This window comes from Fragaria vesca, linkage group LG2, assembly GCF_000184155.1.
Source record: "Fragaria vesca subsp. vesca linkage group LG2, FraVesHawaii_1.0, whole genome shotgun sequence".
Taxonomy (NCBI): Eukaryota; Viridiplantae; Streptophyta; class Magnoliopsida; order Rosales; family Rosaceae; genus Fragaria; species Fragaria vesca.
In genome coordinates, this window is record NC_020492.1 from 11,856,132 (window position 1) to 11,882,178 (window position 26,047).

The window sequence follows — 26,047 nt, forward strand, 5'->3', positions numbered from 1 at the left end:
CCGCGCGAGGGCGCGCCTCCACCCCAGCGGACTCCAGCAGCTTCCCCGACTACTTTCCATCCCCGGCGAGTCCGTTCTTTTCCGGTTTTCCGGTGAGATCACCAAAAACTTCAAATAAAGTCGATCTCGCCGGAAAACTGGAATTCGGCGGAGTCGCCGAGGATGGAAAGTGGTCAGGGAAGCTGCTGGAGTCCGCTTGGGTGGAGGCGCGGCGCCGTAGGGTGGCGAACAGACGGAAATCCGCACCGTAAAACGGTGCGGACGTCTGCACCTGAGAAAGGTTGTATATACATATATAGATATGGATAGATTTTGCATGCAAATGTAAGAAACTGCTGGTGCATCCTAACCTGCTCCACTAACACCAGATTTTGCGTCTATAATAATGTTTTTATGTTGAATGAGATTAGCCTGCAAAAAAGAGTCCCATTAAGAAAACCAGAATATTGTTATCGACTAGAATTGGCAACCAAAACAAACTCGAGATATAAAGCATATGCCAGGGCCATAGAAAACAAAAAATCTTAGCGTCAGGTTGGTGACTCAAAATTGACAATTTTATGATTGCAGTGACTTCGATGAAGCCTAATTCAAGAACAAAATCAACAAACAATGCATAGACACAACCATCAAAACAGTTCATACTCCATGCCACCCGGCTACCTTACGTATTCATCATAAAAGTACAATTTGCAGAGAATTTAAACACACCTTAAATAGTGGAACAAGGGGAAGCTGAATAGACGTCGGATAACAGCCAGGGTTAGCAACTAGACGTGCACTTTTAATCTCCTCCCTCAAAATCTCTGTCAAACCATACACAGCTTCTTTCTGGACACAGGAAAATGTTTAAAGGATGAGAGTAAGACCATACCCAAGTAAATTGGTAGGATATACATTCTACAAACTAAGAATGCAAGAGTTTTTATTCGAAGCAATTTATTTCAATAGTGATGCTAATTGGACTTGGAATATTCATAAGGTATTCATACCTGCAAATCTGGTGCTCTATGTGCCTGACCGTACCATTCTTCATACTCAGATATATCTTGTAGACGGAAGTCCTGAACCATCCCATAAATTTTATGATGAGAAAAACTTCAAGTTCGAAATCTAATCTAGAATCTGAACAACCAAATCATAAAAGTAGGTAGTGTTACTCAAAGCATACAGCAGACAGATCAACAATCTTTAAACTCTTTGGAAGGCCCTTGATTATTTCCTGTAAATCAAATATCAAGCATATACATTTTAAAAGGTTAGGGAATATTCAGTTAAGCAGGATTAAGAGATAAAAGGTAAAAGAAGAATCAACCTGTGTTGTTCCATGTGGTAAACAACAAAATACTGCATCCACATCAGAAAAATCAGCATCCTTGATAGCAACCATCTTTGGCAGATCCTGGAAACATTGAAAAGGTAGAGCATTGTAATTCCACAGTACATAAAACATGACGAAAGACATTAAGTTCAAATTGCCCATGATACCAGCTTCCGGGGTACACTATACCAAAATTTATGGAGAAATATAAAGATGAAGAACACATAGCTACACAGGAATAACCTCAATCGATCAATATAATCCATCATATGTTCCAGCGTCGACTCTTGAAGAAAACACAGTAATCATAGGAATTCTTACTTGACAAATTAGATGAGGAAACACTGATCCAATGGACTGTCCAGCTTTTCTATCAGCAGTCATTAAGGTAATGCCAAAATGAGGATGATTTGCCAGCAGCCGAACAATCTTCCAGGAAAAAAGAAAAAAGGATCACCTCGAAAAAATCTCACTCAGTAAAAACTTCTAGCTACTATATATCCTTGGCTTTGAGGCAAACCCAGAAACTTAGCAAAATATTAAAAAGCATCTAATCCATAAGCACATTCTTCTATTATAACAACATTTTATGTTTCTTTTCATCACAACATCCAACTGCATAAGCGTCATAGTAGCAATTCAACAGTTCTAGCCTTAGAAACCAATGCATGTCATTTAACAAAGACCCAATTTCTATCCCCATATGAAAAACCAAGTTGGGCACTTACCTCAGAACCAGTATAACCACTGGCCCCAAGAACACCAAGGCGAACTTGCTTCTCTGCTTTCTGGGTTTTTGAATTCACAGAACATTGCACAAACACCTTCCCTGCATTTCGCTTATTACCCTCTAAATTCTTCACTCCACCCTGAAAGTACAAAACTTTAACAATAAAGTTCAAAACTTTTTAATGAATAATCCTCAACCCAGCAAACCCAAGTTCCCAATTCACAGAAAAAATGCCAATGCAGGAGTTCAAGTTAATGGGCACACAGACCTTCCATTGGCACCCAGTTTGGAGAAAATTGGAGCTGAGAGTTGCAGAGCTCATCTTCAATTGGAAGTTGCACAATACCCTGAAAAAGCTTCAACTGAATAAGAAGCCTAAACCCCAAGAGGCTTCAAATGAAGAACTGGATTTGGAGGAATGTGAAACTAGACAGAGAAAGAGAGAGGCTTCTGTTTAGAACTTGTGTTGTTTTGGTGGTCTGATTCTGTTATACTTGTTTAGACCTTGAGAAAAGACTCAAAAAGTTTCGGCACTTTTGTGCTTGAAGAATCAGACAGAAAAACACAAATGGGTGAAAGGTGCCTAGGTTTCAACCAAGGTTTATTTTGTCTTTTTCATTTTAGTTTTTTTGTCTTTTAAATCTACCAAAAATGAAAAAAAAAGATTTGACCAAATTGAAATTTCAAATATTTGCACCTTTGAAACAAGTTTCTATATACCAAATTTGTTTGTAAATAGTTAAATACGATCAATATTTCAGTCGACTTTCAAATTATTCATTACTTAATTTAAGTTTGGAGCTTCAATTTCTTTCTCGTCTTTTTTTTTTTTTTCAACCTTATGAAGAATGTGACCTAACTTGGGTTACATAGAGAGGCCTAAAACGGCAAAAACAAAATGTGAATTTGTAGAACACGGAGAGGATCAAAATTTAAAATAGAAAACCAACTTACTTTATACTCGGGGTATGTATTTACACAACTGGTAACATGTATATACAGGTAATGAATCTTTTGGGCAGAATTTATATACCCAATAAGACCTTTTTGTTGTGTTCCTTCTGATAATTGTTAGCAGAAAGCTAACAAGAGATATGATTGTTTACACTAAGAGTACAGTCATCGATCTAGAGCAGATAAATATGGAGCTTGGGACATTCTTCTAGGAGTCTGGCAATTCTCATCTGGTTTTGAGCTTTTTGGCGAAGCTTGTGGCATGAGCTCTGACAATCTAAGTCTTTCACTGGTTATCTTATTCTGTAAGAAAAAGAATTGGAAGTACATAGTGTTTTAGATCATAGATATGTACGTCTGCTCAAAATTAAACAAAACATTATCAACTATAAACCAACTTACATACCTTAACCTTTAGATCTTGCAATTCTCTATCCAATGACGTAACTTTGGTCTTGAGTTGATCGAGTGCCTCTTCAGCAATGGAAGGATTTATATTGGGTATTGGTTTTGTTATTCCAGCAGCCTGTAAATTTGATCAAAAGGAAGATAAATCATTCTTGGTTACAACCGGAGCCTTCATAAGTCCATTGGTTATGAATTGCTTGTTGAGTGTGAAATATGTAGTTACTAATGTTTTAACATACCTTCAGAACACTTGTACACAGGCCTAATAATTTCTGTGCTAGCTGCAGCTTCTCTTCCTCGATTTCCTGTAGCAGATTCACATATATTGTCAGGCATCATGATAAAAGGGTGGAAAGTGTACCTTGAACTGTCTATCTGTTACACAAACAGTATAGACTATAGAGTAACATATACAATCTCTACCTTGAGCACCTCATTTTCATTTGCGCAAACAGTATAACAATATGCCTTACTAACCTTCACTTTGTTACTCAGTCGTTGCTCCTCATCAAAATCAACATAAGGGCTTCTCCCAACAGAAGCACGATAGCGAGCAAGCTTTTCCTTGCAACGTGATAGAAGAACCTCTGTCCGTCGAAGCTTAGTGCTAAGTTCTTCATTGTGAGTTTTTAGCATGTGATTTTCTTCCTGTTCCATTATAGATATAAGCATATAGCCTATTTAAATGGACTAGAGAAAAGAATGATAACTACAGAAAATCTCAATGCTATGCTTTTAGAAAGACTAAATTGGCTTGAATATTTATACTGGTAGTATCTTGCCTTGATTTTTGCATGATGATGGATCCTTTGTTGGATGTTTTGCTGCCCAGACAGTTTATCTACTTCTCCTTCAAGTTCCATCACCTTCTTTTTATGATTTGCGTTCTCCATCTACAAAGATTAAATGAAGTAAGCTACGAGACCAAAAGAATGAATATTCGCATTTGGCTATATTGTTTCCAGAATACAATCTCTACCTTGAGCACCTCATTTTCAGTTCTGTGTAACTGATCTCGCTGCCGAAGTTTTTCCAAAGCAATTTGCGCAGCTATGGTTTCAGCCTGCTTTCGTTCAATTTCCTCTAGCCATCTGGAAGGTCACACAAACTCAAGACATGTGGGAAATAAAAGAAAATAGTAAAATAATAATAACTAATAAATAATAAGTCTGGTAGTTTCTCACCCTCTTCGTTCCTCAATGAATTCATTAAGCTGTTTTTTCAGCTTAACTACCTCCTGCTCCTGAATAATAGATAAGATTATATATTAACACCCAAAAAGAAGAGACAAATGTCCTACCACATTTCATATTTTCAAAAAGGGGGATACCTTTTCCTTAGATTCAAAACTATGAAGTCGGGCCTTCTCTGTGATCTTTTGCACTTGTTGATTATCCAATAGTGACTAGTATTAACAAAATAAAGGAAAAGGTGAGATGAGCACACTTCAAAAGACAGGAAATATAATGGCTCAAGCTCATTTATGAAGGAAGTTAAATGTGGCAAAAAAAAAAGTTATTTTTTTTCTGATTCCATCATACAATATTTGGGGTGAAGGCAGTTCATTTGTGCATGCTGATTTTCTTACAAAGCAACAATAGTATATGATTTAAATTGTAGACTGGTTGTAATGCTTATTAATAGCACTATTGGTTAGCAGAACAGTTTGGAATGATATGATGTACCGCGTAGGAGGTCATATCCAACTTGACTCCCAGTAAATCCCGAAGTACATCGTGGGTCATGCTATCAGCAGAAGCTAATTTGGAATTCAAATTAAATATCTGCATAGCACCCAAAAATGAAACAGAATGAAATTATGATAAAATAACGTGAGTAACTTAACCCAAATACTGATGCTTATAGTACGTCAATCTGAGGTCCACCACATAAAACAATATGACCTACCTCTTTCTGTCGACATAATGCTAAGGATTCAAGCTCTTCAATGCGGGTCCTTGCAGCCATAAGTTCCTCATCCTTCTCAGATTTTATTTGTTGTGCCATGCCCAATCCGATGCATTTAAATGGGGAACCAGAGCCTCTAGACTTTGTGGCATATTTCTCCGTTTTGTTTGGTGCAGAACTTGTGGCATGAGTGGAATGGCCTTCAGGTCTGACTTGTTCAGCCATGGATTCCAATGCCTTGAACTGTTTCCAGATTTTAAAGTTAATTAATTGGACATAAGCCAGGCTTCCAGGCAATATTATTGCAACGAAAAACTCATGCAATCTTTTACTATACCTTTTGCTTATATTCACAAGCCTGTGCTTCAGCGTGCAAATTTAACTCAGAGATATGCGCTTTATATTGGGCAATCTGTCAAGTAAAAACAGCAATGAGATTTCAATACTATATAAACACATGATACAATTGGGTATACAATTATTTCATGAAAGTTTGGTTCAACATTGGCAGCTCAGATCATAGTTAGAGTCCAATACTTCAATGCAGTAAAAGAAAAATAACTTCACCTCTGCATCCTTCTGTGTTATATCCCTCTCGAGAATTCGTATGTTCCACTGGACTTCTTGAATGCTTTTCTCCTTCTCGTCTAAATGTCTATTATGTCAACTTAAAACATTTTAATTTCTATTTGTTGAACCAGTAAACTATATGTATTGATGGGAGGATCATCCACAAACCTGCTCATGTCAGCATTAGCATTTTCAACATTCAGCATCTGATGTTTTACGGCTTGAAGTTCAGATTCAAGTTCTTCTCCATGTAACCTTTGTCGTTCAGCCTCCTCCTTAACAATATCGACCTAAATAAGAAGGAATACATGATACAAGTGAGGATAAATAACTCAGAAATCTAAACAAAATCAACAACACTTAAAAGTAATTGGAATTGACCTTATTTTCTAGCACATTGACAGTACGTTCGAGCTCCTCTATAGACTGCTCCAAGAGCTTTACCTCAGCCTCTTTGTCGTCAGCATAGTTCTTTCTTAACTCCGCTATCTGAAAATCAGTGCAGTAAACTAGTATCAAGAGATGTGGTAAAAATCTAATAAAAAATATACAGTTTGCCTTAAACAAGCACACACCTGTTGAGTTTCATTTGCAATCACTTCAAATTCATCAGCCCGTGCCTGTTCTCTTTCCAGGAACTCTTTCAAATTTATCATCTCAATGTGGAGAAGATCCCTCTCTCTAGCAAGTTCATTCAGATTGCTCCTTAAGGATTCATTGGAATCATTCATTAGGCCAAGAGCATTACTCATTTCCAGGACTTCCATTTTCAAGCTCTCTATAATCTTTTTCTTCTCTGTCAATTCTTTCAAAGCAGAATTATGTGCTGCCATGACACCTTCAATATGAGCTCTCAGCTCCCCATTTTCACTGGACAGTACATTCAGAGACTCATGCACTTGCAATAAACCCAACTCAAGATGAGAGATTAAGTCGTTCTTCTCCTGCAATTGTGTTTCAAGCATTTGGATATTAGAATTGGCCTCATCAAGCTCACACGATTTTACAGAAAGCTCAGCCTCTAAAGCTCCCAAAGAAGCTACTACTTCTTTAATTTCATCTTGATGATCTTTATTTTTAGATGCAGATTCCTGCAACAAGCTCAGATCGAATAACAAACCTTTAAGAACTTCATCCTTTCTCAGCAATTCAGCCTGAAGGGACAGATTTTTAGACACCAACTCCTCAGTGTGGCACTCCAAGCAATCAAACTGCTCGATAACTCTGTCTACAGTATCATATATTTCATCAGACATTTTTTCCAAAATCATGGCACCATCTTCCTTTATAATATTGCGCAATCTTTCACCAAGCGAATCAGCTGTTTCCATAGAATCAGCACAACTCTTGACCGTTACACTCCACATGGAGAGGACTTCCTCCCTACTTTTCTTGAGACACCTAAGTTGTTCTCGGAAGAGAACATTTTCTTGCATAAGTGTATCTCCTTCTGTCTCAAACTTCCTTATCTCAATTTTAAGCGAGTCATTTTCCATCTCTAGAAAGTTCATTCTGCTCAGCTCAGCATCTTTCTTCTTTAATGCATCTTGAAGTCCATGTGATGAGGTGTGTAATGTGTGAATATCATCTTGCAAGCTTTGGTTCTTTTGATGAAGGGCAGAAATCTGACTGGAAAATAGTTCTAAACTCCTTTCCTTGATGTTCAAATCTTCTTTTAATTTTTGATATTCAGCTTCAAGTACATGGACCTGGTTCAACAACCTCACCTCTGTTTCCTTAACTTCACCAAGTTCACCTTTCAAAGCATCATTCAAACGAGCAACATCATTCAACAACTGAATGTCCTGTTTAAAAGCCTTGTCCATCTGTAACAACAGGCCCTCCCTCTCCTCTTCTGCTTTCTTTTGAAGACAAGCAACCTCAACCTCTTTGTCCAATAAGAACTGTTCTTTTAAATTTGAATCAACCTTCAAAAGAACCACTTCTTTCTTGAAATCTTCCAGCCTTGCAGAACAAGCTATGTTCTCTCTCCCCATGTCAGCTATGTGAGTGGCCATCTCTTCTAATTCTGATGCCAAGACAAGTGACTCAAAGTCTTTAGCACACCATTCTATCATTAGACACTCAACTTGAGATTCGAGTTCCTCGTCTTTCTCTTTGAGCAATTTCTCTTGATCTAGGAGCAATGCACCAATGTTTGAGTTACTTAAGTCCAACTCCTTCAGTAAATTATCAAGCTGGGATCCCATACAATTAGACACTTGCAACATTAACTCCTCTTGTATCTGTAGTTCTGATATCTGTTTCTCAAAAGAGGTCACCTTCATATTAAGCTTCCCAGCTTCCTCTTCTTTTCTAATGATGCGATCAAAACTGGTCTTAATGTCAGCCAGCAATTTCTCCTTCAGAATCTGGCACATCTCAAGCTCTCTTTTTGACTTATCTTTGTGTTGCCTCAGATCAGCCACAACAGAGTTAGACTCACACAGTCCATGTTGAAGCAGACCATTCTCTACATTCAGCCCAGTGACTGTTTCCAGAAAAAATCCCATGTGACAGAGGTGTAGCACTGACACAGCACAATCCTTCACAATTATGTCAGACCAGATGTCCTCAAGCAATGAACGAACAAACTTTGAGGATTCTGCCAGCAAAGACTTCACGCTGCAGAGATCAGATGATAAAAGCATGAAGTTTTCCTTGTAAGCAGCCTGGATTCCTGCAAGAATGTCCTCCAGCTCTACAATTACAGCATTCATTTGCATTACATCTGAAGCTCGCATCTCTTCAACGTGTTCCAATTTCTGATTGCTCAGATCATTGATAGACTGCAACCTTTGGACATCATTCAGTAACGCATCCCTATCACTGTTCAATGAGGCTTCTAGATTCTTCAGCATTTCTATTTCAAGCTTCATATTTTCATTGCATATCATCAGCTCATTGACCATTATATCTGCTTCCTTCATAGTATCTTGAGCCTCTTCAAACTTAGCCAGAATACAAGCGACCTCAGCAAATTTCTGGGCTGCATCTAACTTGGCATCATCAACTTCTAGTTCAATCAACTGTGAGGAGAAAACAAGAAGTTGTGTCATGCCAAAATATACCTATGAGTGAGAGAGATTATCGCTAACACTGAGAAACTGAGTAGTCAAATATTTACAATTATGACAGGGAAGATGCATAAGAGAAAAACAAAGATCAACCAAAGTATTGTTCAATATTATTACTATCTAAGGATGAAGTTATTGTACATTTGGTACATACATGATATAGGAAAATATTTTCATGGAGAAGGGTGTAACCCATGACAAAAACAAAAAAAACTGAAGTAAAAGTGTAAAACCAATAAAACTTACTTCTTTTCTTTGGCACCAATGAGACCTAGATTCCTGCACAATATGTTCAAATGCCTCCAGTCTAAGATTGAGAGCTTCCAACTTTCCTTTGGATTGCAATTCTACTTCATTTAAAGTTGATTGCAGATTAAGAACCTGCAAACCAATAACTTTCATGCTATCCCGACTCTGTTGCTCAGACTTGCACATTATTTTGTTCTTTTCATGTAGGTTGTCCATCTCAGCCTGTACCTGTTTTAAGCTATCAAGGGCAGCTTCAATTTCCTTTTTCAGAAGTATAATGGTAACATCTCTACCACACTCATCTCTAATCTTCCCAAAAATATTAGAACTCTGGTCTTCAAGAAATTGTTTACTCCCGCTGTGGTCTTGCACGGTCCCGGTAGCTATCTGCAACAGTCAAGGTATACCAATTACAAACTACAATCTAGAGATTCTACTCTACAATACAGAAGTGAACCTCAAGACCAAACTATCACAAAGCAAAAAATGTAACTTACTTGTTCACCATCTTCTCCTTCAGAATTCATAGAAAGTACTTGTGGATTCTTATTACAGCTTCTGTGATGCTCCATATGTGGGTCCATGCATGACCTGAGTGTAGATACACCAGTTTGTAGCTCAGCCAGTTTCTCCTTTGTCTTCAAAATGTTTTCTTCTTCAATATCTTCAAGCTTTTGTTCAATGGTGCAAGCACGTTCCTGCTCCTCAACAAGCTCCTTTCTTAGATTTTCACAAGTTTTATTGCAATCAGAAAGCTCCTCATTTAGAGACTGAATTCTACTCTCAGCTTCTGCTATCACAGTGGCCTGATCACTGAGAAGGGAGACCTTCATTGAGATCAACTCTTCTGATTCATTAAGCCGTATACTATTACGCTCTAATGCATCAAGATTATTACGATTCCTTTCTGCTAAGCTATTCACAACAACAAAGGCAACTGTTGCACAGACTGATGTTTTCTTGATCTGATCTTCAAGCAACTTCACTCTATTCCCCAGCTTCTCCACTGTAGATGTCTCTGTTTTCAACTGAGTTGTTAAAAGGAGCAATTCTTTCTCTTTTTCAGAATACTCCTGCTGGTGTGCTTCAGTAATAGCTAGTGTTGCTCCTTTCAAAGACTTGAGCATGCACTCAACATCACTTCTCTTATTATTTGCATCTTCTAAACATGTTCTCAGTTCTTCAATCAAAGACTCCTTCTCCAAGGCAATCTGTACAACCCTGCTAACTTGTTCAGAAATCCAAATTCTTTTCTCTGGAAAGGAGTTGAATATTAAGTCAAGCTCATCAGAAGCATCAACTAGCACTTCATATCCACCAGAAAGTACTCCTTCAATATCACTGGACAATAATGTCCATTCTTCTGATAATGTTCTTATTTCTCCATCTTTCTCCTCAAGCTCTTTACTTAACCTTTCATTATCTACATTCAAGTTGTGCAGTTTCTCTTGCACCACTTTCAGTTCATTCTCCAGCATCAATACATTTTTATTCACTTCCAGTTCTTTGAATTGGCTATCTTGGACCTGCTGTTGAAGAATGCTAAGTTCTTCCTGCATACAGACAATTACCTCAGCAGTTTCAGCCTCAGCCTGCCTGCGGACTTCCTCCACTTCTTCTTCATTAGACACTTGAAATGCACGATCAGTTTGGTACCACATATTCATTCTCTTGGCCATTTCAAGGGAATCTTGCATCCGCTTCAATTTTCCCTGTAGTGGAGAGTCATGATTGTTTGAACAGCTCAAAGACGATACGTCTTTAAACTCCTTAGAAGTACATTGCTCCTTTAGAGCCCTTAGTTCAAGCTCCTGTTTACTCAAAAGCTGCACATAACGACTGTTACTTTTCCTCAAGTCCTCCATCCCATTGTTTGACATGATTTGCTGAGTCTCGAGAGCTGCAATGATGCAGTTAGCCTCTTGTAGTTTGATGTTTGCATCATCATGTTGTTTGCGTTTTCGAGAGAGTTCTTCATTTGCTAGCTGCAGATCTCTATTGAAGAAAGATACTCTTTCATCTTGAGAAGTCCTCTCTTCTTTTAAAATGATATTTATTATGTCCAATTCCAGCTGCAAACTCAAAATTTCTTCTGCATGTTCCCTTTCTATCTCCTGGATGTGAATAGCATTATGCACCTGAAAATCATAGGGTATAGGTTAGTGAGTCAAAGTAATGTTAACATAGAACACAGGAATCTAAAGCATGTGACAAATGCAAAACACACACAAGGCATATATAAATAAGGTTGTCACATATAGAACATACAATTATTCATTTTTTAAGTCTATATTCTCTCTTCACCAGAGTGTCAAGTAAACCAACTAAGTCATATATCATTTCAAAAGTGATTGTACCTTCGAAGCCAAATCACCATCTTCATCAATAGGTGTAGATCTGAGAGTGTTCAACATTTTGTGCAGATCATCAATTTCTCTGCAATATTTAGGAAGGAAGAAAATTACATTAAAAAATACAACAATAACCAAGTGAATCAAAGACCGCCAGAATTGTAAGAACAAGATGAAAGTATCTTCTAACCTATTGAGTTTTGCATTATCCTCCAAACAAGCATTTAAGCTGCGTCTGCATTCATCTAACTCTTTACAGGTGTCTTTTAACTGAAACGAATGACCATCATAATGTGGATATGAGAAAGCTAATGAAAAGGCTATTTAAAAGCTTTGTACAAGACTGAGATGGGACTAAGTTCAACCTTCAGGCTGAGGGGATCAGTTTCTTTGTTTGGGCACATGTCTTCCTGTTTCAATGAAAGATATATAATTAGGCAACAAAAAGTTATTTAAGACCAAACATGTACAAATATTGGGCCTTTGACTCCTGAAAAATTTGAAGTACATAAAAATGAATGAAGGAGCAAAGCGAAACCCACTTGTGGGTTGTCTTTTGGTTCTGCTTTATATGGCCTTATTTCTAATTGCAAAGGGCTTTTGTTCCATTAGATGGCAATGGCAAGATTTTGGTTCAACAATTATATGCAACCTCAATAATATGCTGTATGTTTCCTTAATAGAAACCTCAATAATATGCTTGTACATTGTGATCAGTACTTAAATCACGTAACTTGCACATAGACAAGAGATTGATCAGAGAACTACTTATTCCCAAAATGTCAAGGAGGAGAGTCAGAAATCTACAATAGTCTGAGCCAAAAATATGGCTGAAATATGATTATTCTAAATCCTAAACTAAAAGGCTGACTGCGTCTTTCTTCCCCATTAACAGAGTCAAAAAACTTCAACTGAAGCAACCTACCTGAGGTTCCATACTAAAATTTGGATTGCTCTGCTGCTTTGAGGGTCCATCAAGAAATTGAAGCAGCTGCAAAAGAAAATTATCATTATTCAATTATCTTGAACCAAAATAAATCTCAAGAAGAGAACCAAAGGTACTCTGTTATATCTATAAGTACCTGATCTCGCAGTTTCGATACGTCATCCAACAGTAAATCTCTCTCTCCTTCCTCATAATACTCTTCTAACCTATGAATGCCACATGCCCCCAATTAAGGGATGGGTATAATTAACAGAATAGGCTTTAAATTAATTGATGTTAACAGAAATTACCTTCTAAGTTGGTGCAGAAGCCTTATATTCTCATATGCGAACCGCGTTACTTCAGGATTCTTATCAAGTTTAGCCTGAAGTAGCTGAATCTCTTCAGAGAGCGCTCTGTTCTCATCCACTAAATATGCCTCAGCGGGAATAGAACCATTAATTAGTGCCTCCATCTTCTTAATTTTGTCTTCCCGAAACCTAAGCATCATTTTAGTGGATCTGGTGTCATCCTCTCTTTGACAAACCTAAGAAGTAATCAATGTAAGGAGTTAAGCCATGGTTTACGAGAAAAACTCAAAAAAAAAAAAATTTTAATTAAATTAAGAAAAAAATAAAAATAAAAAAGGCTCCCAAAATACCAAGCGGTTCAAGTGCTCTTTTTCAGCTTCAAGTTGCTTGATTGTAGCTTCAGCCATTTTCTCCCGGCGAAGGGCACCAGCAAGTGTTTTTTCCACAGACTTTAACTGATTCACCATGATTGTCAGCCATAAGTTATAGTTGTATTACCAGGAAACAAAATTGAACAGTTTGGCAAACCTATGATTAAAAGAATGGAAAGAAAGGAGGAATAGTGAAGCTAATGGGTGATGAATTGTTTTTTCATTTTTGTTTGAGAATGCAAATATATGATGCTTTCCTACAGAGCGCACGTCATTTAGGTTATTAAAATGAAAAGAAAAAATTGGCTTTATTGCTAAAGAAGAAACAAACACAGACACAGGCATATGCTTATTTATTTTTCTTAATCAAAAAATAACATATTAAATTGCTTAGTAAACTAGACAAATTTATTCAAGCAAAACAAGCAGACCTGTTTGGTGGACAGTCTCACAGTTCCTTTTGCTTCATCATCAAGAAAAGCATCCTGACATTGTAGATCCATGCCACATATGTTTCCAACACAATCAATATTTTGTACTTGACTGTCTTCAATATTGGGGGAACCAAATGACAACGACCGGGAGACATGATGACGTTTAAGAATATAGAGTTCCTCCTGTTCCAGAAATTATTCGTTTATATTAACTATAAATTATTTGGTACATAAAAACATGTGTAATATAGACAACCAGAACACCTTTAGAAGTCGTATTTGGTGTTGTAGAGCAATGCAATCTCCTGTAGAATCTTCATTCACCACAGCCTGCACGTTGAAACAAGAAAACAGATTGATTCAATAATCAACTAATGCTCAAAAGACTCAATGATACAGCCTATTTACACTGCTTTTTGTGTTAGGCTTACATTGTTTTGAATAAGTTTTGCTCGCTGAGCAAATTTAAGTGTGTTCAGCGTTTCAGCTGCACATCTGTAGCCAAACAAATAATAAGTCAACTTGATAAAAAGGTCCATTAAAGTTCTGTGGTCAAGTGCAAAATTGAAAATGAGATCCAAGCATTTAACAAAATGACTATAGATGAAAAACAAACCCGATAGAAGGGCTGACATTTGAAATGATCATTGTTTTTGAATTACCACCGAGTGAATCCTGCAATTGTTTGGTACGAAGATTAAAATCAAATCTAAGAAAACTAAAACTGATTTAGGCAGAATAGATGAAATTACACTTAACCTGTAAAAGGAAGGTTAGCCTAGAGTCTCTATAAGGTATATGTTTTATCTTCCCGTGTGCCACATCCACTAGAACCATGATGACATGACTACAAAAGGCACATTCCCATTATCACCGAATATATTTTAAACAAGAACACATGAATATTGTATAAGAAAACCAAAGTAATGTAAGGAATAAGAATAAAAGTACCCAAGTGTCGATAGTGATTTATTAATATTAGCTGCTTCCTTCAACCGCTCACCCTCAGCGCCGGAAGTCTTCTGCCTACAAAGAGTAAAAGTGCGGAGGGTTAATGTCATACTGATGTTCTTCATTACTACAGAGGGGTTAATGTTATACAGATGAGTCCTGCAATTTATATTCAAATTTTAAACAAGGTTGGGACTGATACCATACCTTTCTGAACCAGCCAAATCAACTAGATTTAATCTAGCAAAGCGGAAGTTAGTCGTTGAATCCTTTTCCCATCTGCTCTCAATTACACAAGTAAAGACGCTGTGTGACCGACTGCTTTCTCTGTTCATATTTGTTGCAGCAACTCTCCTATTTGAAGATCCCTACATACAACAAATGACATTTTGGTTCAGATAGGCATGAAGGACACCAACAACTGAGATTTGTGTCACAAACTAAGCAAGAATATGATCAATGGTGCGAACCTGGATTAGTAGCCTCAAAATATCACTCACGGTATGAACTTCAAATTCAGAGAGATTTTCAACATAAACACCTTTCGTCACATCTTCCCGTAGCTTAAACACAATAAACAATAACATAATGAGAAAACCTACAAGATAACCAAAGGTCATGGCACTTTTAGAAGAATCAACTTACAAGCAAATTGGATGAAGAGGGATCAAGGAGATCAGTGATTTGTTCATTGTAAATTTCTAGGAAAGAGCACTTGCAACTGTATTTTAGTTTTTCATCCTTCCGAGTTTCCTCTTCCTGAATATACACAGAAGATATAGTGAAAAACTTATACATTCTCGCATAACCTTAGCATTAAAGTAGCAGAAGCATAAAATATTACCACTTGAATTCTTGCAAATAAAAACTCAAAAATCCGTGGTGTCATTCCACGATGTGGACTGGGCTTATCTTCTAAATCGTCAATCTCCCCAAGCATGGTATAGGTCTTCCCACTTCCTGTCTGCATGATCAAAGCCCACTGAATAAACATTCGGAGAAACAATAGCTACTAGGATAACAATAAGCACTAAAGTGAGAAAGTCATTGCATACACAACCGTGTTAAGTCTTATGGTTATAACAATTTCATCTATACAATTCATATTAGTAGTATATGACCATTCTAAGGCATAATAGAAATAATATAGTAGACTCAAACAAAGAAATTGATATGCTAGAAAGACGTTCTCAACAGAGAAACTGGAGTAAACAAATTGTTCTAGGTAGGCTACAATATATCTTTGCGTCTATCTAGTGGCACAACATATGAAACTCAAGCAGTGAGAAAAGCTTTATTTAGCCATCTTAGTTTCCCTAATAGCGGTACAAGAGTTTGCATTGTCCGCTAGGAGGTCAATTGGTAAGGCGAATTTATAAGTACTTCGTTATATTGAAAAAACAATTTGCATCACACGCAGCCTCAAGATAAGAGTCTCAACATCAAAACTTGAGTCCAGAAAAGAAGAGAATGTTCACTGATCTCAAAGCATAAACAATACTTGGTGCTAAACAAAGCCTAACTATATTGTTTACCTGACCATAAGCAAACATACAGCTGTTATACCCCGACAAGCAATTCTCTACCATCGGTAAACCAGCCATCCTGAAAAGCATGTCCTGCGATACTCTAAAAATTCAAACCAAAGCTAACAATTTAAAGGATAAATATGGATATCACATTACAAACTTGTCTCAACCCACACCTGGTCAACTGTTTCACATGCTACATGATCAAATGTGAATCGAGTTTCTGGTTGCCCAATCCAAGTAATTGTCTGAGCATTTTCTTGCTTCAAACACCTGTTGTATCCATGTGTACTTCGCTCCATGCTATTGAGAGGACGAACACGTATAAGAACCTAAAACAAATCCACACATCAGCTTGACTTGCAATATACTGCTCAAAAATGTGCAATTTTGATTATCTATGATCATCAATAACACAACATAATGTTCTAAAATCCACTGAACCCTAAGTTGTTCAACAATGAACCCATGTTCATTAGCGTTATTGTCACTTTCAACTTGGTTACAGTGCCCAAATAAAGAGATTCACATGGCCCATTTCACTCATGAGACTGAAGAAAAGGCTTGCTTAACCTTGTCTAACCTCCTTTCACTGACATATTTCAAAAGAACTTCTTAGTTCTCCATACAATCACAATGTGAAACTAAACAAACCACCTACTAATTGCAACCAAATCTGATTTTGTGAACACTAGTTCAAAGTTGAAACTAACATATTAGACACTGAATTGGAAAGCAGAGCCTTCATAAATAAGGGCCCTTGTTGATGAAGAAAAACATTTTAACCATGTTAGTTCGCTCTCTTCCACTAATATGTCCATAACTACTTACAGTTACACTAAGCAAAGATACTATACAGCATGAAGCCAATTCATATCCAGTTATTTCAAATTATTCCACATTTCAAGTTTCCACCTTTAGTATCATAACTAATCTACCAATCCAAATCAACAGGCTTTACAATAATTGGATTACAAAGAAGAGATTTCAACCTGTACATTGTGCTCCATCCAAAAAGACGAGTCTTCCTTGAGATCAAAGTGAGGTACTTCAACCGAATTCACCACTGTCGTACAAGGACCACTCGAAATGGGAATCCCTTTGTACAATGCAGCAAAGTTCCCACCTCGACCACCAACACCCCCATCCACCTTACTCCGAAACAACACCGAATTCGGAGGCTTCGAAACACTCTTAGTCGGCGTAGTATGAGTCGAACCACTCTCCGAAAAACTCGAACCCCCTTTCCCAACCGTCCTGCCAGTCCGAGGCGTCAAATTCGGCAAACCCCCAATTCCATTACCACCTCCTCCCCTGCTCACTTGAGTCGAACAATTACCCCCATCCTCATGAAAATCCCCCGAATCGTTCCTCTGGGCCCACCCGAACCGCTTCCGAGCCGAAACCGCAGCACCGTGCTTCTCCGGCGTCCGGAGATCGGAAGCTTTGGCCTTGGAAGCCTTAGTTGGCGTCTTCTCAACCTTACTCCGAATATTCCCAGACTCCTGCTCCGGCTTAGGGTTCTGATCCGGGTCTTGGATCGGGTTGAACGGCGCTCTCGACGACTCCGAGCTCGTCCGGCCAGTCACCGTCGTTAGGTCCTTAGGGTTCACCGGCACGTTCTCCGCCTCTTCTTTTCTCCCCGAATTCGATCGCAAGAATTTGAAATCCCTCATCATCCTGATGTACACAAATCCAACACAGATTAAGAAAATTAGGGTTTTGGGTTGATGTAAAGTACGGATTTTTGGGTGGAATTGACGAACCTGAAAGACGAATTGAGAAATAAAAAGTGAATTGGGCGAAGTCCTATGCTTGATTGGTTTGGTGTCTTCTTCTTCTTCTTGGTGGAGCTTGGTTTTGAGCTCTTTGCATTTCTGAGATTTGGACTCTGAAATTTTGAGTTTTGGGGGTTTTGAAAATGGGAAGTCGAGAAAGCTAAAGAGCTAGAAACGGACGGCTGAGATTCGTCTGGATTTCAAATTGAAAGTGAGGTCGCGGTTTGGTGATTTGAATTGTGGGGGTACTTTGGTCATTGTGGGGGTCGGGAAATTATGACAACGAATTCAAATTGCAACGGCTACACGTTACACATGTTTACAAGTTCAGATGTTCTTCTACTTCTAATTTCTATGAGATTTTGAATTGGGTATAACAAAGTTATTCACGTATTTGTACTCTAAGTGATGAAACTTTCTGTCAGGGGTAACACAAAGTGTAAATCATCGTAACGTAGGTTGGCAAAACACAACATTTGCTTCCAACTTTAGAACTTATTATTGTATATTAATTTGCAATATAGTTATTTTCATGATTAACCAATTTTTCATTATGTTGAGACTGCTTGTAACACTGACTTTGCATGAGGGATCGATGGAGAAAATAATGTGAAGGCTTTGTTTCGACAAGGCCAGGTTGGTTTTTTCATTCACACTGTCTCTTTAGTATTTTGTGTTATCAGCCTATGTGTGCTTAATTACCCATGCTTTTAGTTCATTATTTCATTTGGAACATTTTTCTTATTAATTTTTCATAGATTTGATGACGCGAGTGTGACAAGAATACATGATAGATTAGCCTAATCTTAACACTGCATCAATCTTCACTCCCTTGTTGCAATTGAGAACTCGAGACCAACTTATGGAATGGAGACAATTTTCACTATTCTTTTTTTTTATCAAACAAACAACTGAAATGCTACAACGAGTTTATTGTGAGTCGAACTCATAACCTTCTACTTATAAAAGGGAGACTGATGTCATTAAACCAAATGCTATTGGGCCAATTTTCATTATTCTAAGGCCTAGTTTTTTTGTTTTTTTTTTGATAAATCTGTGCATTTTTGTGTTTTTTTATTACTGAAATAAATAAACAAAAAACAAAACAGCTACAACAAAAAACCTCTTTGAACATCTCTTCCCAACTGATCCAGTTGGAACACTAGGGACACAGAAAGGCGTAAGTAGTAAAACCAGACTAACGGAGAAGTAGCAGTCAATCCTAGTAAAGCCAACTTATCGGCAATTAAATTTGTCTCCCAGTAAATGTGATGAAAGAAACATTGTTGGAATTGTGTTGCTAACCAATGTATATTTTGTAAAATAGTAGAGAGACTCCAAGGAGAAGCTATTTGACAATTGTTGTAGTCAATGGAGAACTTTAGAGTCACCTTCCACGATGATCCTTGAGATGTGTTGTAACCAAGCAGTATGGAGACCTTCTTTAAGAGTGATTGCTTCAACTAACAAGACCGGTGTATCACCCACATACTGAGCTACTGTTGTGAGAGGATTACCATCGGAATCACGAAGGACAAACTCTATGGTTGCACGATGAGTTTGCACTGGGTCATCGAAGTTTAACTTCACAGAAGTTTCATCCGGAGGATGCCATTTGATTATTGGTAAGATGGCTGGTTTGGATGGAGGGGTTACCACGTTATTTTCTAAATAGTTATTAAGGAAAGTAGTGGCATGAAAGTAACATTGACGAGTCTTGTGTGACTTTTGTCGAAAAATAAGTTGATTTCTAGAATTTTTCTAAATAGCACGCTATGAAAGAAAGTAGTGACATGAAAGTAACATTGACGAGTCTTCATTGACTTTTATCGAAAAATAAGTTTGATTTCTAGAATTCTAGATAGACCACGCAAGCATAAAGCCAGTTGTAAAAAAGATTTATCAGACAAAGCAGACAATGATTTTATCCAAGAAAGAAAAAAGTTATGCCTTGCGCATGGAATATCTCATGATTAGCAAACTCCCACACTTGTCAAGGAAAAACACAAGTAGAAAATGCACAAATTTATATCCCATGATCCATAATTTTTGTATGTGTATTACAAAGCCCGCACACCGAAGGAATGTGAGGGTTGTAGCGAGAGATAAGATCTCATGTTTTTAAGCGATTACGCAAAAGTACCCAAGAAAAAATTTTGACTTTAAGAGGAAGTTTTAACCTATATCTCTAGCAAAAGACAACGAGTTATCTCAAAAACCCTTTTCTCACTGCAACACATATGAGCAACAACCACATTTGTGTTGCCTCATACATGAGAGAATGTGCTAATTGGGTAGCTGATGGCCATTTCTCCTTCGTACCAACACAAAAGTGGGTGTATTGATGTGTGGGTCCCAGGCTTTAGTTAAAACTTATATATTTAATTGGTTTTTTTTATGAGTATTATATATTTTATTGATTAATTGATGAGTGGGTGTTTTTTTTTTTTAGGTAAAGATGAGTGGGTGCTTATTTATATTGAAGATTGATAAAAATTAGAGCCTTAATCAGTTTTCTATTTTAACTCATCAAAATAAATCAGTTTTCTATTTTATTTCACATCTCTCTTCTTTATTTTCTAGGATTAAATTCACTTTATCCCCCTAATCTTTAGTGTCAAAATCAGTTCAGTCCTTCAACTTTTTTTAAAATCAGTTCGCCCCTTTGAACTTTCGTAAACACATCAGTTTGGTCCAATTTTTTGAATTCCTCTCAAAACATGATGTCACCAAACTGATAAGGGGACCCATTTTCACCAAATTGAAGGGTAAAATAGTCAATTTGAGAAGATATTATCAAAGAAAATTTAAAAAAAACATTTATTTGGCAAAAAAATGAGGGCATTTTAGACATTTTGTTAAAAATGGGTCCCTTTGTCAGTTTGGTGACGTCATATTTTAAGGGGAAATCAAAAATTGGACAAAACTGATGTGTTTACGAAAGTTGAAGGGGCGAACTGATTTAAAAAAAAGTTACAGGACCGAACTGATTTTACCACCAAAGATTAGGGGGGTAAACTGAAATTTTTTCTATTTTTTAAGTTCTAACCCAAAAAGAGAGAATCTCTCTGCTCTATCTCTACTTCTGTCGTCTCCTCCGAATCTTTATCACTATTTTCTCTCAATCTCAATTTTCATTCTCTTTGTTTTTTGTTTTGCAGATCAGGTCGATTCAATTGAGAATGAAGGTCTCTTGGTCGTGATCGGAAGTGAGTCCTTGTCGACTATTCTATTATACCATAGGCCATTATGTGAGTCCCTCTTATCTCTCTCCAACTTTTCCGATCTGGTTTTGAAATCTGGATGTACTTTTCTTATCACCCAATGACTAAAATTAAATTAATCTTCTTCCCTTCTCGTTGATCTCAGCCATCAATCCATCGGTGGTCGATGTGCATGTCAAACATATATTGCTGCTTGCTTCGTCGACATGGTGATAGCCACCGTGAATAAGAGAAAGCTGGATCTGAAGAAGGTGTTGCCAGCACTTTTTACATTGTTGACTGAATATATATATATATATATATATATATATATATATATATAGTAAATGGATATCTGGTTTTTTAGGGTTTAATCTTTTCCCTTGTTTTTGGTTAATTTACAAGAATAGATTAAACTAGACTGAAAAGAAGATTCTGACCCATCGGTGATTAATGGCGGTGTGAAGCCCAACAACGTGTTGTTAGACGTGGATTTAAATGTTAAAATTGGGGATTTTGGCTGGCAGAGATTGAAAACAGACTGTTAGTTGGATCCAGAAAATCAAGTTGGTGGTGGAAGAAGATGAGGGAGAGATCGACAAAAAAGAGAGTATTGAAAATGATGTGGCCGTTGGAGAAGAGGAGAGCTAGAGTATGAGTGTGGTGAATAGTTGATTGTGAAAGTCGGTCGCCGGATTATTGTGCGGTTCCGATCGGATTGCTGGACTCAATACTGGACCTTAAATATATAAAAGTAATTAAAATAATACTAATTCCTACGCACAATTCACAATTGTATCAACTGTATTAGGTGGTTCCCACTATGTCAGAGTAAGTCACACACACAACTAAATGTGCCAATGAATGGGCTTGCAACGGCTCTATACACCACGTATTTAAGAAATGTTGCTGCTGTGTTGCAAATGGTGTTTTGCCACACTTATATGGCTATTTTGCCACACATAGCATGTGTGGTTGTTGAGCATAATTGTTGTAGTCTCTTTGTGTCGCCCCTAGCTTTTCTTCCCCCTTCGTCCGGCGGCTCGTCCTCGTGACGTGGTTGTCGGACAGGATGATAAAGGAGCCTATCTTGGCTGGTGATGTGAACAATAGCATAAGATCTATGATGAGATCAGGAGAAGGGGAGTACACTGCGGGTCTTGAAGGTATGCAATGGTAGAAGGATGGTGGAGGGGCAATGGCAGAAGGATGGTGGAGGGAAGATCAGATCCATGCCTTGGAGAGACCGATCAGATCTCAGTCAATCGGGGATGACAAAACCCTACCAGATCTTGTATCTGGTTCATGAGGGTCGTCGTCACGGGTCCGGCAAGAGGCATGGTTTGAATGGCGGTGTTGCATGGATGGTACAAACGCGACGGGCAGACGGGTGCGACAGCGCGACAGTGGTTATGCAACCGACACTCTCCTGGGCCGGGTGGGCCTTTCCCAAAGTCTCGGACGAATCTTGGGCCTGGTTTCGTATGTTGGGCCCAATATGGGCTGGTTTGCTTCTAGTTCTCTATTACTTTTGTTTTTTATTGGTAGTTCATTTTATGATTTCAATAAATATTGACCATTGTTTGGTCTCGAGATGTGGGAGTTGTCCCAGTTTATGCATCTTGCGTGCCATGTATGTCCTACGTGGGCGGCGAGTTCCTTACTTTGTTAAATGGGCGCAACTTCTTAGTGGTAGGATGAAACCCAGTGTCACTGATAATATTTTCCAGTGGCAACATAGAAGGAAAGTTGATAGAGATAGTAACTTATGGCTCTACATGAGCTTTGTCTTTCCAATATGTTGCCAAAATTGTAAAGTAAATGGAGTAGCCAATGATGCACTCCTTGGTAAATGGTGTTTATTAGAATGCATAGGATTGTTAACTCCTGATATTATTTCAAGATGTTTATGCAATATGGGGTTTAGGTTTTATGTACCTCCTCCCTTGTATTCTACGGTTTCATTAATGGTAAAGGCATGAGGATGACAAGGTATTGGTCCTAGCTAGAGTTTTAACCCCAACTGCTATCTCAAGTCCTATATTCAGAGCTTTTCCAAGACCAGCCCCTGTGGGCCCCACATGCATCAGATATATATTTAATGGAGACAGATTGATGCGCCTAGAAGAGCTTGTGACATAGACAGATTATTTAATATAATATTTATTAAAATTATACTCAAATTATATTTTAATCAAAAATATTGAAAATAACACCTCACAGTGGCGGATCTAAGATGCAAATGTCTAGGCAAATTAGAGTAGCCAAAACGAATTTTTGTTGTTGTTATCAATATTGTTACCAAGATTTTGATTTTTGGTCAAAACTATACTTAAATCATGAAGAGATAAGAAAAGTGGGGAAGAAAATAAGAAGGTAAGAGATAGGAGAGTAGCAGGACTCGAACCCAGGTGTTCCAATTTGTAGGCAAATGACTTAACCAACTCAACTACATAGACAACATTACACAAAGCAAAACTCCACGGTAAATTAAGCAAAGAAAATTTGTCTAGGCTCAAGCCCATAAAGCCTCCTACATAGATCTGCCGCTGACTGCCATATAGCACCTTATTGTTGGAGAAGAGAAATTAGTTAAATATGAAAAGTGTCACAAAGAGGTGTTAAAATAAGAATAACACCTCCAAATAGCACTTGTTGTTGGAGTTTCTCTAAGGACGGCCGTTTTAGCCCCTATTCAAAAAAGAAGAAGAAGGAAGTTTTAGCTTCCAAATCTTATCTAAGAATGTAGCCACATAATGAGCGGGATGAGACTAATACCTTTTTATTTTTATTTTATTTTTATTTTTTTATGTTGTTGTGTTTGAAACTATTATACAAATTTGGGTTACTGATTATTCTCAATATTTCTAAATATATGAATCATCTAGATTACATCATGGGATGCAATGCCTCAATTTTTGCTGTACTTCATGTATTCTCGTTTTTTCATTAATAAGCAATCTGATAAGGGACGTGCGGTAGGTTCTCGGTTGTAGCGGTGCTCTGTCACCCATTAGACTGTTGCTAGGGCCGGCCCTGAGGGGTGCGGGTTGAGGCGGCCGCCTCAAGCCACCGCTCTCCGGTGGTCCTTCATTTTTTTTTCAAGTATACCTAACTGTACAAATATATATATTTTCTCACAATTGTTGGTAAGCCCTTATGTAGATTGGCGGTTAACTAGTTTTGAGGCAATTGACAATTCCCTAGTTCATTTTTTTTTCTCTTCCTGGTTTCGTTTTACAGTTTCACTTTTCACCCGCATGTTTCTATTTTTTTTTTTTTTTTTCTCTTTCTGTTTTCTTTTGTAATCTTCTTTTTCACAAACATGCAAGTACTAAGAGAATTCATTGTTTTCATTTCAATTTTACCCTCAAACTCTTTTGTTTTTCTCGTTTTCATTGCTATCTATCAAATCATTTCGTTTTCATTATGTTTATGTAAGAAATTTCTACATGTAAAAATAATTTGTTTGATTGATATGATTTATTATAAAAGACCAACTTTTAATTATCTGTCTCAAGCCTTTAAAATGTCAGGACCGGTCCTGATTGCTGTAGTGTAGAGTAACTAATAAAAAAAAATCAACTTTTAACAAGATGATCGGTCAAAAAAAATGTGGTTGGCAAATTTGAATATGTTTTTTTTAAGGGAAAATGCCCATTTAATACTAATTTAAATCCCTTATTGCCCATTCCAATGAATTTAATAGACATGAGCCTAAATACACAAATATATATTAAAGTCATAATAAAATAATAATTTTTGTATATTTTTAAGACAATTTTACCCTCATCACTTCAACATGTTTAAAGAGAGAGAAAGTGAAAGAGTGAGAAGACTTTGCCGGAACCTCATCGGACTCCCGTCATCGGTCACCGTTTGCATGAATTTCTTCGATCACCAGATTTCGATCACCGGTAACTCAGTTACTGACCCTCAATAATCGGTTACTGACCCCAATAATCTTGATTACTGACCCCTAATAATCTTAGTTACTGACCCCCAATAATCTTAGTTACTGACCCTTAATAATCTTGGTTATTGACCCTCAATAATCGGTTACTGACCCCTAATAATCAGTTACTGACCCTCAATAATCTTGGTTACTGACCCCAAATAATCAGTTACTAAACATTACATCACGGCAAAAAAACTTCTCTTTGAAGCCTTCCAGATTTTCCTCCCTGATCTCACAGATTTACAGCCTGCACTCCCCAAAACGGACCAACACCCCCGACGTAATTTCCTCTCTTTACACCCACCTAGAAATCAAATCGACGTGAAATAATCAAAGATACCAAAAAAGAAGAGTAAAAGAGAGAAGAGATGTAGAGGAGACAAGCAGTTCAGAAGAGAAACCCAAATGTCTCCAGCTGCCTCTCTAGAGATCATACGTCCATTTCCTCTACTTCTACTCCCTTCCTAACACCACAGCCACACATAAATCTCCACCCACCTCAAGAAATCTCTCCTTCCCTCAGATCCGACCCGAGCACCCGACCTTCACCGACGGCCTCCTTGACAACAGGGCAGGGGATCCGGCAGACAAGGAGATTTGGTTAATTCCGGGGATGGGAGAAACGGCGGTGAGAGAGAGATAGATCGAGAGAGGAGAGAGACAAGAGAGAGAGGTGGAATGGTTGCCGTAATTCCTCGTCGTCGTCGTTGCAGTCGTCATCGTTGTCGCCGAAGAGATCTCACCAGTGGTGGCTTCGCCTTTGAGGCAGCGTCTCTGCTTCAAGAGAGAGAGAGAGAGGAGGTCGATGTGTTTTGAGCGGAGGTGAGAGTTTTGAGGAGGTTGGATCTAGATGAGGAGGAGGAGAGGCGGATCGTCAGTCGCCGATGTTGATCATCGGTTTGAGGTTTTAAGTTTTTGGTGGAGAGACTCGGCAAGAGAGAGAGAGAGTTTGTTTCAGATTGGGAGAGAGAGAGAGGGGTATGGTTGAGTGATGCGAGGGCAATATAGTCAATTTTATG

The 26,047-nt window shown here is 37.8% G+C and overlaps 2 protein-coding genes across 2 annotated transcripts in view; both read right to left on the reverse strand.

Annotated features, from left to right (window-relative positions):
* Positions 1-2,466, reverse strand: part of LOC101300195 (probable N-acetyl-gamma-glutamyl-phosphate reductase, chloroplastic-like) — a 5,046-nt gene extending 2,580 nt beyond the window's left edge. Inside the window, exons 1-8 of the mRNA XM_004290257.1 lie at positions 2,320-2,466; positions 2,050-2,190; positions 1,643-1,750; positions 1,316-1,402; positions 1,172-1,222; positions 993-1,064; positions 712-831; positions 351-411 (exon numbers count right to left, since the gene is read on the reverse strand). Of these exons, the coding sequence (XP_004290305.1) occupies positions 351-411; positions 712-831; positions 993-1,064; positions 1,172-1,222; positions 1,316-1,402; positions 1,643-1,750; positions 2,050-2,190; positions 2,320-2,373 (694 nt within the window). The 5' untranslated portion in view covers positions 2,374-2,466. The remainder of the gene's footprint in view (positions 1-350; positions 412-711; positions 832-992; positions 1,065-1,171; positions 1,223-1,315; positions 1,403-1,642; positions 1,751-2,049; positions 2,191-2,319) is intronic.
* Positions 2,467-3,170: 704 nt separating this feature from the next.
* LOC101313387 lies at positions 3,171-17,768 on the reverse strand. Its single transcript, XM_004292410.1, has 35 exons — positions 17,082-17,768; positions 16,266-16,421; positions 16,096-16,179; positions 15,405-15,524; positions 15,206-15,319; positions 15,031-15,123; positions 14,768-14,928; positions 14,561-14,635; positions 14,369-14,456; positions 14,226-14,284; positions 14,041-14,104; positions 13,874-13,939; positions 13,607-13,792; positions 13,155-13,259; positions 12,805-13,040; positions 12,641-12,720; positions 11,759-11,861; positions 11,575-11,653; positions 9,723-11,355; positions 9,215-9,600; positions 6,467-8,920; positions 6,273-6,380; positions 6,060-6,181; positions 5,889-5,976; positions 5,659-5,733; positions 5,322-5,564; positions 5,099-5,197; positions 4,744-4,818; positions 4,598-4,656; positions 4,393-4,504; positions 4,196-4,306; positions 3,891-4,061; positions 3,653-3,718; positions 3,412-3,531; positions 3,171-3,308 (listed from the first exon to the last, which is right to left on the reverse strand). Exons 1-35 carry the CDS (start codon positions 17,766-17,768, stop codon positions 3,171-3,173), a joined length of 8,616 nt encoding a protein of 2,871 aa, XP_004292458.1.
* Between the last annotated feature and the right edge of the window lie 8,279 nt (positions 17,769-26,047).

Coding starts and splice junctions, on each gene's coding strand:
- LOC101313387 (XM_004292410.1), bottom strand. CDS start 17,768: ATGATGAGGGATTTCAAATTCTTGCGATCGAATTCGGGGAGAAAAGAA. Junction 14,285..14,368: donor GGCTAACCTTCCTTTTACAG/GTTAAGTGTAAT, acceptor AAACAATTGCAG/GATTCACTCGGTGGTAATTC. Junction 13,940..14,040: donor CAAAACTTATTCAAAACAAT/GTAAGCCTAACA, acceptor TTCAACGTGCAG/GCTGTGGTGAATGAAGATTC.